At 45.0% G+C, this 17,491-nt stretch overlaps 1 protein-coding gene across 5 annotated transcripts in view; it reads left to right on the forward strand.

Annotated features, from left to right (window-relative positions):
- The window catches only part of FGGY (FGGY carbohydrate kinase domain containing), a 420,429-nt gene that overhangs the window by 202,156 nt on the left and 200,782 nt on the right, over nucleotides 1-17,491 (forward strand). For 4 of the 5 annotated variants that reach the window (XR_013828299.1, XM_079921233.1, XM_079921235.1 and 1 more), the window contains one exon: nucleotides 7,294-7,422. The exons of the other annotated variant lie outside the window; for it this stretch is intronic. Coding sequence is in view for 3 of the 4 variants with exons in the window: in XM_079921233.1 (XP_079777359.1) it covers nucleotides 7,294-7,422 (129 nt within the window). In the remaining variant the exon portion in view is untranslated. The remainder of the gene's footprint in view (nucleotides 1-7,293; nucleotides 7,423-17,491) is intronic. 5 annotated transcript variants of the gene reach the window in all.

Raw genomic sequence — 17,491 nt, forward strand, 5'->3', positions numbered from 1 at the left:
AGGGTTCGTGATTCACGTAACGTTCGAGCTCTACCAGAATTGGATCAGGTCTTTACACATCTTTGAAACTACCCCAGCACATAGTATGCCCGTGTGAAATAACAAACTCATAGAAACCACCACATTCTTTTGAAATAACTCCAGCCTATTGTTTGAAAGTTAGTCTTGGTTTCCGTTCTCCCACCTTGAAACCAGATTGAAAGTAGATTCAATCAGAAAGGACTCAGAGACCCACTCTGCAGGCAGGGCAGGATGTCACTTAGAACTGTCCCAGCTGATCCAGTTGGCCTGCTGACCTTGGCAGAACTAAGCGGGGACAGGGGGGTCCAGTGCCAAACAAGGAGGAACCGGGTTGCATACCACCCACGCCCAAACCTCTCTCTGACATTTCCACGGGCTTTGAGCCAGCTCTCGCCCTGGGTTTCATCTCATGTTTGTAGGAATACAAAGGAACACTGAACCTTCCAGTTAATACAACACCCCGCCCCCAGCTCCCCCTTCCTAGAGGGGATAACAGTTCTGTTGACCATTATAATGCATTTTCTGTCTCCCAGCAATCCCCACAGTCATTAATTTCTGCGGCTGACGTCAGGAAAGAGGATTATGTGTGTGTCTGAAACTGTTCCCAAAGTGCTCATTAGTCATAGATAATTGAAAAACTGGTAGGGGAAGATTTGGTGTAATAGAACCCCCGCCTGTGAAGAGCGCCTGTAACCACCGGCTAATTGTAGGCCCCAGCTTGTGACCCTCACGCCAACTCTGCCCATCAGAATGGGAACCAGTGGACAAAAGCCCAAGAGCCCTCAGAGCAGTTGCTTTTCTACACCCCAAGGTGAGAGTGTGTTCACAGGAACAGAGGCCAACCAGATCAAGAAAATAAGTGAACTGGCTTTGGGCCTCTCCCCTGCCTTCAGGCTGAGGAGCAGGGTTTGGCAAAGGCTTGCGGTATTCTCCTTACTTTAATTTTGCTTTTATTTTAACCTAACTAGTTTCTTTTGATCACAAAAGGAATACAAGGTCAACGTACAGAAGAAGCACAAATGACAGAGAAGAGCGCCCTGCCCTGGATCCCATTCCCCGCTGTAACAATATTCTGCGTATTTTTCTAGGACTTCTCTGAAAGCGTATGTGCTTACATTTCTGTGTCCTCTAACAAAATTCACAAATGGGATCATACTCTGAATGCTACTCCGCATCTTGCCATTTTCACTTAATTTATCTCGGACTCCCTTCCAAATCCATACCTTAATTCTTCCTCATTCATTTTAATGGCTATGAAGGATTCTGCTGAATACATGTGCCCTAATTTATTCACCCTGCACAGATTTAAGGGGGAAAACACCTTCAAAAATATTACACAAGAAACACATGTTCAAGGTAGAACAATTAGAAAGTATAGGTTGGGGACTTCCGTGGTGGCACAGTGGGTAGGAATCCACCTGCCAACGTAGGGGACACGGGTTCGAGCCCTGGTCCGGGAAGATCCCACATGCCGCAGAGCAACTAAGCCTGTGCACACAACTACTGAGCCTGCGCTCTAGAGCCCGCGAGCCACAACTACTGAAGCCTACGCGACTAGAGCCCGTGCTCTGCAACAAGAGAAGCCACAACAATGAGAAGCCTGCGCACCGCAACGAAGAGTAGCCCCTGCTCACTGCAACTAGAGAAAGCCCACGTGTACCAATGAAGACCCAACACAGCCAAAAATAAATAAATAAATAAATTTATTTATTTAAAAAAAAAAAAAGTATAGGTTAGTAGCAAGAAAAAAAAGTCATAATTTCACTGTCCAGAGAAAACCTGTTCTCTGTATTTTTTCCCTGGGACTGTGTTTTTACAAATAAGTGCATCTACATCTTTGTTGTTGTTCTTAAAAAGAAGTCATCTCCGGGTCTCCCCTGGTGGTCCAGTGGTTAAGACTTCGCCTTCCAGTGCGGGGGAGGGGGTGGGGGTGGTGGGGTGGTGTGCAGGTTCGATCCGTGGTCAGAGAGCTAAGACCCCACATGCCTCGGGGCCAAAAAACCAAAACTTAAAACAGAAGCAGTATTGTAACAAATTCAGTAAAGACTTTAAAAAAATGGTCCACGTCAAAAAATCTTTAAAAAAAGGAAGTCACCTCTACATAATGTTTCACAGCCTGCATTTTTCAGTTGGCTCTGTTGTTTTAAAAATAAAAATGATTTCCTTTTCTCGCCTTTCTCGCTGCAGGCTTATCTTCTTAAATGATAAACAAAGAGCTCAAAGCTGTTGGTCATCAGGCTACATGGCCTTAGTTGGCCCCGCCTGAGGTCCCCTGCTGCCTCTCTTGTCCAGGAGGCCACAGGTCTCCTATCCTCCCTGGTGCCCTTTTTGCAAACATACGAACGCCTCAAACACTCTGTGTCCCTTGGGGCTCCCTGCGGTGAACGCGCTTTTCACTCTAATGGCATCCATCTCCCCGAGCACTGAAACCAGCAATCTGCCACCTGTCTTTCCAGACCAGGCTCAAATGTCCCCTTCATCTTGATTTCCTGCTCTCCCCCGGGCCACCCTCACCGTCCCTCCTCGGTGCTCTGGGATCACCATGCACATTCCCCTTGGAGAGCGTTTCATCTACGGTCTGAAGAGCCTTGGTTTACACAGACCACTGTGTGAGCCTTCTGAGGTCAGAAGCTCCTCTTTCCCTCGTTCGCCAGCACCTAGATCTGGGCACAGGGTAATCGAAAATATCTGGGGCCATCCTCATTACCACTGTTCTTGAAATGTTTGCTAAAATGCGTGAATAAATGGTTGAGTGAAGAAGGGAAGAGACTGAAAATGCTGAGGCTGTGAAGTTCTCAAGTCTGGGAAAACCGATGCTGTGATTAATTTAATTTTATGGTGAAAGAAGAGCGAAAGGAGGATTATTTCCGGAAAAGTTGTCAAGACACACTAAAGCCTGCTCTGACAGCTCTTCTGGTCCCCAGTGCACTTCTGGCTGATAAAGTGTGATTTCCTGGGATGAATTCTCAGAGATTCCCGCCTGTTTCTATCATCCTCTCTTATGCCAAGCTGTTTCCCTTCGGGCTCTAGCTAAACAAAGCTTCTTCCTGCTTGGGGTCCAGATAGATGGTTCCTGAATGCTGCGGTTCCAGTTCACAAGAGGGTGTTAATCTTTGTGCATATTTATTTTTGTTCCTAGATGACTGGATTGAGGAGAAAGCCTGGCTTACTGCCCTAGGTCGGGTTCTTTGGAAGCAGATGCTGAGACAGATTTGGGGGTATAAGATGGTCATTAGGGGTTGCCACCTGTGAAAGGAAGGGGGCTGGAGTAGGATTGGGCGGAGGGAGAATTCAAATGTGATGAAGTCCCACGAGACCTTGGCCGACCTGGCAGAGTATTCTGGAGTGAGTGGTGCCCATCAGAGCCCTCTGATCCCACTCTGCTAAGTCTCTAGGTGTGGCCACCCTGGGAAAGGCATCACCTCATCAAGATGATCTCGAGGAGCTGGCACCTGTCTGCTGACAGCTGGCAGCTGACCTGACTGCCCACCGGGCAGCAGGTCCATCCTTAATGGGGATCCAGGTGGTGATGGCTCCCTATCTACCGTACTCCCCATATCCAAGCAACGACCGCGACCTGCCATTTCTTTTTCTTTTTCTTTTTTTTTAACATCTTTACTGGAGTATAATTGCTTTACATTGTTGTGTTAGTTTCTGCTGTATAACAAAGTGAATCAGCTATATGTATACATATATCTCCATATCCCCTCCCTCTTGTGTCTCCCTCCCACCCTCCCTATCCCACCCCTCTAGGTGGTCACAGGGCACCGAGCTGATCTCCCTGTGCTATGTGGCTGCTTCCCACTAGCTATCTATTTTACGTTTGGTAGTGTATATATGTCCATGCCACTCTCTCACTTTGTCCCAGCTTACCCTTCCCCCTCCCCGTGTCCTCAAGTCCATGCTCTACGTCTGCGTCTGCATCTTTATTCCTGTCCTGCCCCTGTGTTCTTCAGAACCTTTTTTTTTTTTAGATTCCACATATATGTGTTAGCATACAGTATTTGTTTTTCCCTTTCTGACTTACTTCACTCTGTATGACAGACCCTAGGTCCATCCGACCTGCCATTTCTTGCTCCACAAAATCTCTCCTATCTGCCTCTGTTTCTGCATCTCACTTGCCAATAACATTAACAAATGCCCTTCTCTTTTCTCTGGTTACTGAGATAGCTTCACCACTGCTTTTCCTTACCCCGTTCTGTCCTCTGCTACAGTGCTGCCAGAGAGACCTTTAAAAAGATACAACTCCATGTCTGTGAGTCTGGGTAGTATATTCAATATCTTGTAATAAACGATAATGGAAAAGAGTGGAAAAAAAGAATCTAGGTATATACATATATGTATCACCAAATAACTTTGCTGTACACCTGAAACTAACACGATATTGTAAATCAACTGTACTTCAAAAAAAGAAAAAAAAAGATGCAAATCCAGTCACCTCACTCCCTGGCTTAATGCTCTTTCAGAAGCTTACAGTGATCTTTGTGATAAATTCAAACACCTTAGTCTGGATTTTCCTACTTTTCTCTCCAACCTTATAGGCCTCCTCCACCCCATGCTGGGCCCCACCCCAGTTTATGTGCCAGTTCAGTCAGCCCGGTTGGCCATCTCCCTTCTTTCTTGGCCTTTGCTCAAGATGCTGCCTCTGCTGGGAAATCTACCTGTGCTCCTCCAGCATGTAATTTGAACCCAGATCTTATGGCTGCAAGCCCAGGCCTCTCTCTGCACCTCGCCAGCCAAGGCTTCTTTCTAGATGACTGTCCAAAAGGCTTGGAAGTGTACCCCACCCTGCTAATCCTTTTTCTCTTCTGAACCTTTTTCTTTTCAGTGAAAATGACAGCCTTTGTGTTTGTGAGGATTGGGGATGAAGATGGAATAGAAGTTTCCATTTTGACCTTCCTGTGAAAATTCACCCTTAAAAAAAAAAGAATCTGAATGTAGTGGGCAGGATTTCTAAATGGTGCCACTTTTTAAACATACATAATGTTTGTGCTACAAATACATCTCTTGATTCCTTCATTCACTCAGAAGCTGCACCAGAATGTAAATGTAAAGAATAAGAGCACAGGTTTGGTATCCATCAGAGTGGAATCCATGCCCTGTGCTCCAACACTTTAAGTGACTTTCCCCATCCATCTGTGCAATGGGGACAGATTAGAATAGTACCTACGTAGGGTATGTTCCCATAGGGTTATTGCGACAGTAAAGTGAGAAAATGCATGACATGTCCTTAGCACGGTCCCCAGCATAGAAGTGCTCAGTGAATGGGAATGCTGCCTTGTATGTGCTAGCTAGTAGACATAGTGACATGATTGAGACAGTGTCCAGAGCCAGACTGTCCACAGCTAAGGGTGCTGCTCTCCTCCAGGTTTCTGCTGGTTGTGCTTGCAAAGCAGACAGACTAGAGGCTCTCTGTGCTCTCCACCTCATCATTTGAGCATCTGGACCTTATCCTCCAGTCCAGTGCTGTCCAATAGAAATATAATAGAAGCCAATATGTAATTTAAAATTTTCCAGTAGCCACATTAAAGTAAAAAGACATAAGTGAAATTAATTTTAATATCTCATTTAACCTAATATATCCAAAATATCATTTCAATATAAATTGATCTAAAAACTATTAATAAGATATTGTATATTCATTTTCTCATGTGAAATCTTTGACATCTGATGTGTATTTTCCACTTAGAACCTCTCAATTCAGACTCTCAATTTTCACTGTAAATATTTGACTTAGATTTCTTAAATTAACGTTGAAAAGGTAGATTTGCACGCCCAAGTTGTTCCAAATGTACTCAAAAGTTTTTCAGTAACTGAACTATCAGTTTTGAAATTGAGCTGGAAATGAATTCAAATGAAATTAATTTAGCACCTTGGTTACTCCGGCCACATTTCAAATGTTCAATCCACATGTGCCTAGTGACTCCCATATTGGACAGTGGCACTCTAAGAAGCCATGCAGCGGGTTCAGTCTTCTGCTGCTGCTTTTTCTTAGCTGAACTTTTTCCAAATTGGATAGAATTTGATAAATGGATAAAAATGGAGGAGCTTTGCAGAGGAGCTTTGTTTTCAGTTAGGGGAGGTCATGAGCCATTTGCCCTCTGCCTCCCTTACTAACCCCCCCCCCCCCCCCGCCCCTCCACCCGCAGAAGTCCTGCAGCACCTCGGCACATCCCTGGAACTCCATGGAACAATTAACAAGTGGTAGGAATCTTAGCACTGAGCAAATGGCACACATTCAGAATCTTGGACCCTTGGAGCTCAAAGGGATCTTAGCATATATAGAGGTCCAGCCCTACCCTTCTTACAGTGCAGAAATACTTATGATAAATTCCTTGGCTGGGGTGGGTGGAGGGCGTGACTCAGCCCCTGCTGAACACCTGGGAACAGATGGATCCCTTCATTCTCTTCTGACTTACATGGTTCTCTGTGTCCTGATCTCATCTCCCTAACTAGGTTGGAGGCAAGGAGCGCCTCTTACAGTGACACAGCGCCCACACAGCACAAGACAATCAATAAATTCTTAACTGAAGGCCTGACTGACTGCAGGAATTCAAGGTCACCCGAAATATCAGGGTCACTGCATTGCACAACTCCGAAGAACACCATTCAAATTGTATTCTGTGGTTGTGCAAGTAGCAGCCTTGTAAAGTTTGCAGAGTTTAGACTGGGCTCTCTTTTCCAGCTGAGAAAAACTTCTAAGAAATTCTTTGTTGAAACAAAATAATTCCCTCCCTTATCTTCTGATAGGAAGCAACTACATAAGTAAATTTTCTCAACTTCTTTAGGAATATACGTTAATCAGGGAGTGTGTATGGATGTGTGAATATGTGTGCATGCGTGTGTGTGTGTGTGTGTGTGTGTGTGTGTGTGTGTGTGTGTGTGTGTGTGTGTAAGGTATGCTGGTAGAGCTGCTGTGTTAGGAAGCTCATTTGGAACAGTTTGACCATTTCAACCTAGGCTCCAAGAGGCCAATGTATTTGTAGCTTTTGGAATTTCTCATGAATGGAATCTTTCTCTGATTTGAAAGATGCCGTAGAGCTCTTGGCTTTGTAAAGCACCCCAGAGCATGACCTATGGGAACCAAGGACATATACCTAAGTCACCAAATGAGTATAGGGACTCTTTGCAGCTGCATGGTTTCCATCTTCATGAAGCTGAGAAAAGGCAGAGGAGAGGGGAGGGGGCAGAGAGGTTCTCTTAAGAAAGCCCTCTGTTTGCTTTTGTGTTTTTCAAACTGACAGGTGTTTATTTTTTCTCCTGTCTACCCAGGAAACCAAGTGCTGCCTCCTGGAACTTCTCTTGGAAATGGGCTCACACCAGAGGCAGCAAAGGACCTTGGCCTTCCTGCTGGAATTGCAGTGGCAGCTTCACTAATTGATGCCCATGCAGGAGGACTAGGTAATCTCTTACTCCATGTCACTACCAACACTGTGTTCAAACTCTCCTCAGAATCAAAGACACTCCTTTTCTGTTTTTAAACCAAAGACTGAGAGCTGGTGATTCAAGATACAGTAAAGAAAAACCTTTAACAGTTAGGCATGTGGGTAGAATTATAGAACTTTTCATCAATTATAGGATTCATTTATAATTTTATTAATTTCTCCATGAAATAATAGAAAAAATGATGTGAATAAATATCTGGGCGGTTCTTTCCTTTACCGAAAATTTGATAAAGATACATTAACTTCCAACTAGCGTGGATGATGATGGTGTACTAACTTGTACTTCTTTTTTTTTTTTTTTTTTTTTTTTTTTGCGGTACGCGGGCCTCTCACTGCTGTGGCCTCTCCCGTTGCGGAGCACAGGCTCCAGACGCGCAGGCTCAGAGGCCATGGCTCACGGGCCCAGCCGCTCTGCGGCATGTGGGATCTTCCCGGACTGGGGCATGAACTCGTGTCCCCTGCATTGGCAGGCGGACTCTCAACCACTGAGCCACCAGGGAAGCCCCTGTACTGCTTTTTTCTACAGATACTCCGAAACCCTTACAATTCTAATTTTATTTTCATATTATATTTGGCTTATATGCTATGTCCAATTACTTGGGTATATCCTTGATTTCATCTTCTAAATAAGTCTCCAACCTGGCATTCTTGTGTTCATTTATTCATTCATCAATGACCCATTGAACACTTAGTATGTCCCAGGCATGGGGCTGGGGGACAGTGAAGTTAATTTAAAAAAAAATAAACAAACAAAATCTCATCCCCAAATGGAAGACAGACAATGAGGCAAGGTTTACAGTAAAGTGTGATAACTCTGTCCTCTTCTTTATCCTTATTGCAGTTTTTTGGCAGGGAGGGAGGCATTGTTCAGATCCTCAATATTTTTCACTTCAACTATAGCCAAAGCTTTTTTTCCTAGCCTTTCTTTCTAAGAGTGTTTCTTTTTAAATTATGGTTCAAACTTCATGAGATCAATTTAGTAGATCATGGCCATTGGATTTTCAGAATAGAATGGACCGACCAGAGTAGAAAATCTCAGAGTATGTCTAGCACAGTAAGGGTAAGCACTTTTTTGTGGAACTTATGTTTCCACTTCCATTTTATGTGTCTGTGCATGTGTATACTGGGCCATGATGAACGTGAATTTCTTACTATGCCTTACAGTCCAAAAAACTTTGAAAGATTTTTTAGTCCCTACTTCATATTACAGACAAAAGTTATCTATTTAAGTGCTTTCATCAAGCTGCATTCTCAGAGCTCTGTCCATGCATATTCACCTCCATGTCTTTGCACATGTGTTTCTCTGCCTAGGATGACTGGTCCTCCCCTTTGCCCACTTGCTAACTTCTACTCTAAGTTGAAGACCCATCTTAGATGCTTTCTCCTCTGTGTAGCTTTCCATGGAAGACACTTCCATTTATGTTGAAACTCTCTAAGCTGTCCTCCTTTCAGCACTTTTACCTACCCCTATGGAAGAAATGACTGTGTTGTAATTGCTCTTTTACCTGCTTGTCTTTTCCACCGGACTGTAAGTTCCTTGAAGACAGGGGCATTGTATTACTCACCTTGTGTAACCTGTGCTGAGCTGTGTCTGGTTCTTATAGGTGCTTGATAACTTTATTAAATGAATAAAGTCACATTAAGGCAAGAATAAGATAAAATAGCCCTACCCTGTAGAGTGAAAGTTAATCTGTTTCCTTATACAGCAGATTATTAAGCAGTGGCTAGTTCTTCTGCATGGTCTCTGGATTTTCAGAGCAGGATAGCTCTCATCCATCTACAAACATGTCCGTCTTATTCATCTTTATGTGTTCAGGATCTAAGACAGTGCCTGAGAAGAAGTAACCAGCCAGTAATGCATGTGGGTTGGAAAATACTGCTTATAGACAAAGGTATTTCTTTCCCTTTTCAGTGTGGGCAGTGTCTGCTTTTGATTGGAATGTCATGATTTTGGTTTTTAAGAACAGGTACAAAGAGAATTTGTGGTCTAGACAGACATGGAGTGTTCCTGTCTCCTAGTAATCCTGACCTCCCATAACCTGCCTGAGGCCCGGGAAGCTTCCTCCATCATGCTTTTCCACTTATCCCTGGGCCAGCAGTCTCTGTCATCTACCCGCACCCAGGGGACAGGCACTAGGCTTGGACCACCACATGCTGAAAGTAAGCAGGCTGCACCTTGGGAACTTTCAGGACTCTGGTTCCCTTGTCAGTTTCCCAGACCTCCCTAAGGAACAAACGGAAACACACCTTCTCACTTCTGCCCAGGACTCGCTGCATCCTCTAGGAGGGGAGACTGTGTCCTTACAGGTGCCTGGTACTTGAAGACACTCAGAGTTGCAAGTTGAACCGCACTGAAAGGAATCCAGGCCATGAAACGACCCCCCTCTTTTCCTAAATCAGAGATGGTCAGTGGCAGAAATTTTTACCCTTAGAAGCTTTGGCTGAGATTTTTTCTTTTTCCCTTTAAAACACAAATGCACGGGACTTTCCTGGGGGCACCGTGCTTAGGAGTCCACCTGCCGATGCAGGGGACACGAGTTCGATCCCTGGTCCGGGAAGATCCCACATGCCTCAGAGCAACTAAGCCCATGCGCCACAACTACTGAGCCTGCACTCTAGAGCCCGCGAGCCACAACTACTGAGCCCGTGTGCCACAACTACTGAAGCCTGCGCACCTAGAGCCTGTGCTCAGCAACAAGAGAAGCCACTGCAATGAGAAGCCCGTGCACTGCAACAGAGAGTAGCTCCTGCTTGCCACAACTAGAGAAAGCCCGCACACAGCAACGAAGACCCAATACAGCCAAAAATAAATAAATAAAAACAAAACAAAACACAAATGCACTTACGTTAGTGAGTTTCCCTTGTGTTTTCCAAGAGTAAGTTCTTTAAGTGGAAAGATAGCCTAGGACCTTGGCTTCTTAAAGGGCTGAGCCTAGGGGCCAGCAGTGGCTGGGGAGGGCCCAGGCAGGTGACAGTAAATACCTACTTAGCAACTTTGACCAAGTTTTATCCTTCTTATACCTCCGTCTCTCCCCTTCACCTTACAGCCAGTTTAGGGTTAGGATGTCTGGGAAGAAGAGGAGGCCTGGGAGCAAATATTCCCTCTTGTTTCCCATGCCACCTCTGCCCCTTTCAGAATGTAGAAGAGAAGAGAGGCCTGAAAATCTTAAAAAGGTCGTCCGCCCATTCCAGCCGTGCAGTTACTAAAGATAGTTACTGAATGTGTGTAAACATGGTGGTTACTGGTCTAGGCACTGGAGATTATAGCAGTGAACAGAGCAGCCAAAGCCCCACACCTTTTGGAGAGAAAATTCTCATACTCTCCTGGCCTGCATGTTTGTAACTTAATAGTATTGGTTTGAGACAACTAACCCCTGAGACATATCATGATGCTGTAATAAGGGCTCTGAACATGGAATCTGAAGATCTGGATTTAAATTCTTACTCTCTCTACCTGTGTACCTTGGGCCAAATATCATACCTCTTCACACTTCCGAATTTCCCCTTCTGCCATACAAGACAGTGATGCCCTCCTCGCAGATGTGTTATGATATAAACAGGTAAAGCAGCTGACGTAGCATCTGGCACATAGTGGGCACGCAATAATGAGGTATCTTTCTTCAGTTTTTCTCACTCTGGAGTGACAATACCTGGCACAAAGTAGGAGCTTTATAAATGGAAGTTGCCTGAGTTACTGTCCAGGAGAACTGTCTTCCCTTTGCATAGGCAGTCGGAGAAGAACCCCAGGCTTCTGGACTTTATCTGCCGTCCATGGATCTGCCCTAAATTTCCTTCCCCGATACTCTTTTACAGAACACAGGATTCACTGCTTTAAGGTTCTGTACAGATTGTGGTCAGAAACAACCTCATGATCTGGTTAGATGAACTCCATGCTAAGAGATTGTCAAGTGTCAGGTTAAGGATCTGACTTTGGAATTGGATGCCATCCAGGCCTCGCACAGACAAGCCGCTGACAATCACAGCCCCTTCAAGTGCTGACCTGGTGTGACCTACCCTGGACCCCACATTCTGACTGTTACAGAGGTCAGCATTCTGCTTTGGAGAAAGACTCCTGGACTCTCAGTCTCCAGGGAAGCCTGGAACGGGAGGATAAAGATCAAAGAAGCGAGTGGAACTCAACTCATGATTTTTCCAGTTCTGGAAAAAGAGGAGGAAGCACTTGGTGGGAATAAAAATCAAAGATAAGAGAACATTTTGTACTTAAGGTGCTGGTTAGTAAGTTCTCCAGCGGATAGCCAGAAGATGGGAGGAGCTGTGTTTGCCCTTTGTGGGGGTGGTTCTCTCCAGGGCTCCGGCCGCTGCTCTCTTCCTAGCTTGTAAAAATAGTGGTAACTTTGTTCCAGGTCTTTTCTTGGCTCCAGCAGCCCAGCTGTCCTGAACTGGCAGTAACAACCTGATTTCTGTCTCAGGCCCTCCCTCCTAGTTGTTCTTCTTTATCAGACCAGCTTCTGATTCTCCATCACATCCTGAAGCCAGGCTGTCTCCTCCAGGAGCCTTCCCTGACTCCCCCAAGCTGACTTAAACCCTCCTTCCTCTCGCTCCCGTGATGCCTGGGACTTGCCTTGTTTACAGTACACGTCACCCAGGTTTATGTGCGCAACTTTGTCTCATTTACAAGTCTGTGAACTCTTCGAGAGTGAGCCCCGTGCCATTTCATTCTTATATCCCAGCAACCAGCACAGTGTTTTGCGTGTGACACGTGCATATTTAGTGAATGAGTGAATGAATGGCATCCCCTGCGTGAGGGATGGATATTCAACTGAGAAGCAGAGTAACCTCTCGTTACAGAGGCGGCTGCCCTGTACATTAGGTGTACCTGGCTCAGTTCTCCATGAAGCGAAAGAATTGTTCTGAGCGCTCCCTGATCCAGTCCTGGGTGTCTGGAAACTCGTGTCCTTTGTGCTCCCATCATGTTAGCAGGTGTTGGCCAAGAGCAAGCGTTGTGCCTAGGTTTAGCATCACTCTGATTCCAGATACTGGGTTCTTTGCCAGATGTTGATTTGGCTTAAATTGCTCATCTGAGTTTCAGAATCAAACCAAATTGAGGATTTTGAATTTCTCCCTCCCCTCCCTTGCCCTCCTCTCTCCTCTTCCTTCCTTCCTTTCTTATAGCAGAAACATTGGTTTAGCCCGTCTTGCAAAAGGAGCTTCTGGTTCATGCCCTCTTAGAGCAACACATAGTTAATTCCAGTGAGCAATAAACCTTGCCAACTTTTCATCTCACCATTGTCGGTGCTCTAGAAGCAACACTGATTCTCAAAGCAACTTTATACATACTATTATTTTGTTCCATTCGTTAAATGAAATAATGAGGCTCACAAAGACTACCTAACTGACCCAAAGTCACACGATTAGTAAGCGGTAAATGCATGATTAAACCCACACTGTCTGATTCCAGAGCTCACACTTCTAATCACTATGCCTTATGGAATGCGTATTGGTTACAGCGTGCTCCAGTCTACTCTTGAATTTGACACTTAAAGTAGCATTTGAGCGAGTAACAGGTATTAAAAAAAGAAAGTCTTTCAATAAATATTTATTGATGACCCACTTTACTAGTTGATGAGAGTATAAGGTGAATATGAGAGAGAACTGGACTTGTGGGAACTTGTAGTCTAGTAGAGAACAAACATTAAGTAAACAATGCAATTATATGTTCCAAGTATATAAGACTTTGGAAAAATATGGAATGGGCCCAGAATTGAGACTTGAAGAATTATAAAAGGATTCCTAGAGGAAGTGATGTCTGTAATGTAACTGCAACATTTCCTGCCCTATTATTGCTTCCTGGTAAAATGGAATTCATTTACTTGTTGTAACTCTCCAACTTCAGTTAGGCTTTATTCCTAATAATAATAATAATAACAATATCACTAATAAAACAAGAATCACTACCCTTATTGGTACTACCTTTCGTGTGCCAAGTACTCTGGTGGACACTTCCTATACTTTATCTCTTGCTTCTCATGATGATCCTACAAGGCAGAGGTTATTTCCCATTCTGTACGTGAGGAAGCTCCATCACGTAGCTAGTATCGTGGCAAGATTTGAACCTGAGTCTGACTTCAGAGCTCTTGTTCTTTTTCTTTGTACCAGTGGTTCTCAACCAGGCGGGATTTTAACTCTCCATCCACAGGACATTTGACGCTATCTGGAGACATTTCTGTGATTGTCATTTGGAAAGGGGAACTGGTATGGCATGTGGTGGGCAGAGGCTAGGAGCGCTGCTAAATGTCCTACAGTACTCAGGGCAGCCCCACAGCAGAGAGTTATCCTGCCTTGAAGTGCTGGGAATGAGAAGCCCTACTCTAAACTGAAACCCTTCCAATGATAGTATTTCCCTTCATCAATTCAGTTTATTTCCGTAGAAGCCAAAACACAGCCCCAGATAAGCGTCTTACTGATAAATTAGTACTTTGTCGAAATAGACTTTGTGAAATTAACTCTTCAGTGAAGATAGTTGTGAGATAAGCCAGTAGAGTGAAGACTTCAGACTAAGTAGTATAAGATGATTCCTGCCCCTTCCGTCTTACCCAGAGTCTAACACACGACCACTTGTCCAGCTTTCAGCACATCATGTACACTTGCCTCCTCCTTGCCTTTGGTCATGCTGTTCGCGCCGTTTGGGCTGAGCCCCGCTCCCCACCTAGACAGTCCTACTCATGTGTCAGCAGTCAGGCTAAATGTTACTTATACAGTGGAGCTGTCTCCAAACTGAACCCTGCTCTTAGAAACCAGGATTCACTCCCTCCTCTGTGTTTCTGCTACACTTTGACCTATTTCATTTTTCCCACCAAATCATGTTCACTCTGCCCATCTTTCAGCATGGGACCCACAGAGTCAGCCCCCCGTGAATCAGTGAGTTAATTAAGATAATAAAAGTGAGAGGATTTTGAAATATCCAAAACAAGGATTGCTAAATCCAGGTAGGGGAGCCTTTAAAAAATATATAGATACCTACGGCCTACCCGCGAAGGATCCTGAGTCTGAGTGTCTGGGGTGGGGCCGGGAAACCGATTATAGGAAGGAAGTTGTCACCTGGTGCCCAGAGGAGACGGTTTGTGGGACAGGTTGGCACTGGGCACACAGGTCAGAAGCAGAAGCGATGTGCAACTCTCAGGTAGACAAATCAGACCAAACCACAACTGTGCTGAGAAGGAGCCAGGCCCAGACTCAGACCGGAAACTGGGGGCAGGAGGGACTGTGTCCAACAAGAAAGAGAAGCTTGGATCCAAAGAGGCAGACGGTCTGTAAGGAGGGGGATTAGAAGAGCAGATAAAGTCTTGCCGGGGAATCTGGAAGGAGAAAAGCGGTGTCAGTGCCCAATCAGATAGGGCGAGGATGACTCCGGGAGTTCCTGGATGTGAATCAGAAAGGGGGAGGAGGAGTTGGTTGGTGTGATTTTAAGGTTATTGTGTTAGGCTGAGGTTTGGTTTAATGAGAACCAGTGTTGCCTGAGACCAGAGCAGTTGCATGAGCCTTGGTGAGGGGCAGAGGGGATGGGGGGAAGGACGGCCTTGGGTTTCCTGTCCCCAGACCCCAGGGCTTTCCTGGAACACTGTGCTTCTCTGGACTGTGAGGGATGAGCCTTAGCTGGGAGACCCGTCTTTTCTGTGGTCAGAAATCAGGGCTAAGTGCAGCCCTGCGGGGCTACAGCCCCCTCCTGCTGTCCTACCCCTCTCTAAACCTGTGCCACACAACCCAGGATATGCCGCTATGAGCCTACCCTGAAATGGTTAACTTCTTTATTTTATATACAGACTCGTGTTTGGATAATGAGTGATCGTAGGCTTAAGAACTGAAAGGTTGCTTAAAGACTTTCTGTATCAAATTCTTCAATATGCAGATGAGAAAACTGAAGCCCAGAAAAACAGTGAGTCATCCAAGGTTACCCCAGCAAATTACCGTCAGAGTTGAATTTAGAAACTGAGCCTCCTAATTTATTGGTCAGGGGCCCTGCCCCTGTTATGCCACACCATCTCCAAATTAGGAAAAGGGAACGGTTTTGGGTATCTGGAACTCTATCCATCGTGGAAAATAAGAACAGGCAAGAAGTGGGTGTATTCACACCTGTGCTTATGTATATGTGCAGCTGTATATGCATTGCATGTATATACATGTGTACGTGTGTATACATCCCTGTATGTGCGTGTATGTTATTCCATTCTACCCGTTATGTCCCATTTAATGGCTGCAGTCAGGATCCTGGCTGGCTATCAGATAGGTAAACTAGTTGTTCTAAGCCACTCATGAGTAAGTCTCTTCCATTTTGTGGTCACAGTCTGCATTAAGGGTCTCCCTCAAAAGCTGGTAATAATAAAAATGCCTGGCATTTCAAGTTCCTTCTGAAAAGTTCAAAGCAATTGTTTTTGTTTCAGTCTGTGCCCAGCTTTGCGCTGGGCACTTAACTAGTCAGTGTCATCAGCTCACAAACACACTGTGGGCTGCCATTGTTTTCTGCATTTAATATACAAGGATATCAAGGTTTAATAACTTGTTTCATTGTGACATTTCAGTAAATGATAAAGTTGGATCCTAGGTCCAAGTTTTTTTTACTCCAGAGCCTATGAGCTTTTTCCTGCTTGCCCTTCTAGTATATTTATGTATGTCTAGATATGTCTATGCATTTACTTACCTTAGCCTATAATTACACAAACTTATGTCTGTATCTAAAACGGAAGATAGAGCTTCTATTAAACATTCTTCCAGGTAGGTATGTTTCTAGATCCAATTTTTTTTTTTTTTTTTTTTTGCGGTACACGGGCCTCTCACTGTTGTGGCCTCTCCCGTTGCGGAGCACAGGCTCCGGACGCGCAGGCTCAGCAGCCATGGCTCACGCGCCTAGCCGCTCCGTGGCATGTGGGATCCTCCCAGACCAGGGCACAAACCCGTGTCCCCTGCATCGGCAGGTGGACTCTCAACCACTGTGCCACCAGGGAAGCCCTCTAGATCCATTTTATGGATGAGAGAGTTGAGGCCCAGATTGGGGAAGGGACTTAATAAAATATACTTCAAACAGCACACATGTTTGGGGCTCTCCCAGCCATGGGGAATAAGACCAGGCTCATTAGACCAGGCTGGCTATTTTTTGACTGGTGGAGAGATCAGTAATACTAAAGTTGATAATAATTTTGTTGATTATTTTTGTTGATTAATGTTGAAATGAATGTTGATATTAAACTTATCTGTGTAGTGACTTGCCACTTTCAAACCATCATCCTGGTATTTTTGCTTCCTTTAATGGTTGAGCAAATGGACACTCCAGTAGGTGAAGGGATTTGCTTAAGGATACAGGATGAGGAAGGATTGGATCCAAGACTGTAATGCTGATCTGTCTCTCCCCGTCATTTCACATTTACTTTGGTGAAGGCATTTCATCAAACAGTGGAGCAAGTGCTTCCTTCTAAACAGAGCAGAGTGTGTTGACTCAGTGTGAGTTCCTGTGCCCAGAGGGCCTGATTTCAAGCAAATCTCTGACCAAACTCATCAGCTTCAGAACCTTATCTGGTATCCACAGGGAATTTGTAACCAGAAGGTTCTACTTATTCACTCATGTATTAATATGTGACTGAAAAGATGAGCTGCTGTTTTCCTTTGCTGAGCTTGGGAACAAAAACAAAAACACACAGAATAACCCAGCCCCAGGTTCTGATACTGCCAACCACCTGTTAGGAGGACTCCCCACCCCAAGTTCAAAAGGTAGAAGACTGCTGGAAAAGTGTTTGTTTGGGGACCCAAAGTCTAAGATTGCACTTGCGTCACTGGCTGTGAGAGTAGGCTTACCCCAAAGGTCCACTGTTTTTCATGGCACAGAAACTCAGCACATGGTGCTTCACATCCATGTAATAACCCTGAGCGCTAATGTTTACTCTGGGGCTTGCACATCCGCAGCTGTTGGTGGGAAAATGCACATCTCCAGTCATCGCCCCTCCGCGGCAGCCTCACATCTGAACTGCTGTCTGCTTCCTTATCATCTCCCCACGGGCCTGGGTAATTTCCTTGTT

Source organism: Stenella coeruleoalba (genome assembly GCF_951394435.1).
Source record: "Stenella coeruleoalba genome assembly, chromosome: 1".
Taxonomy (NCBI): Eukaryota; Metazoa; Chordata; class Mammalia; order Artiodactyla; family Delphinidae; genus Stenella; species Stenella coeruleoalba.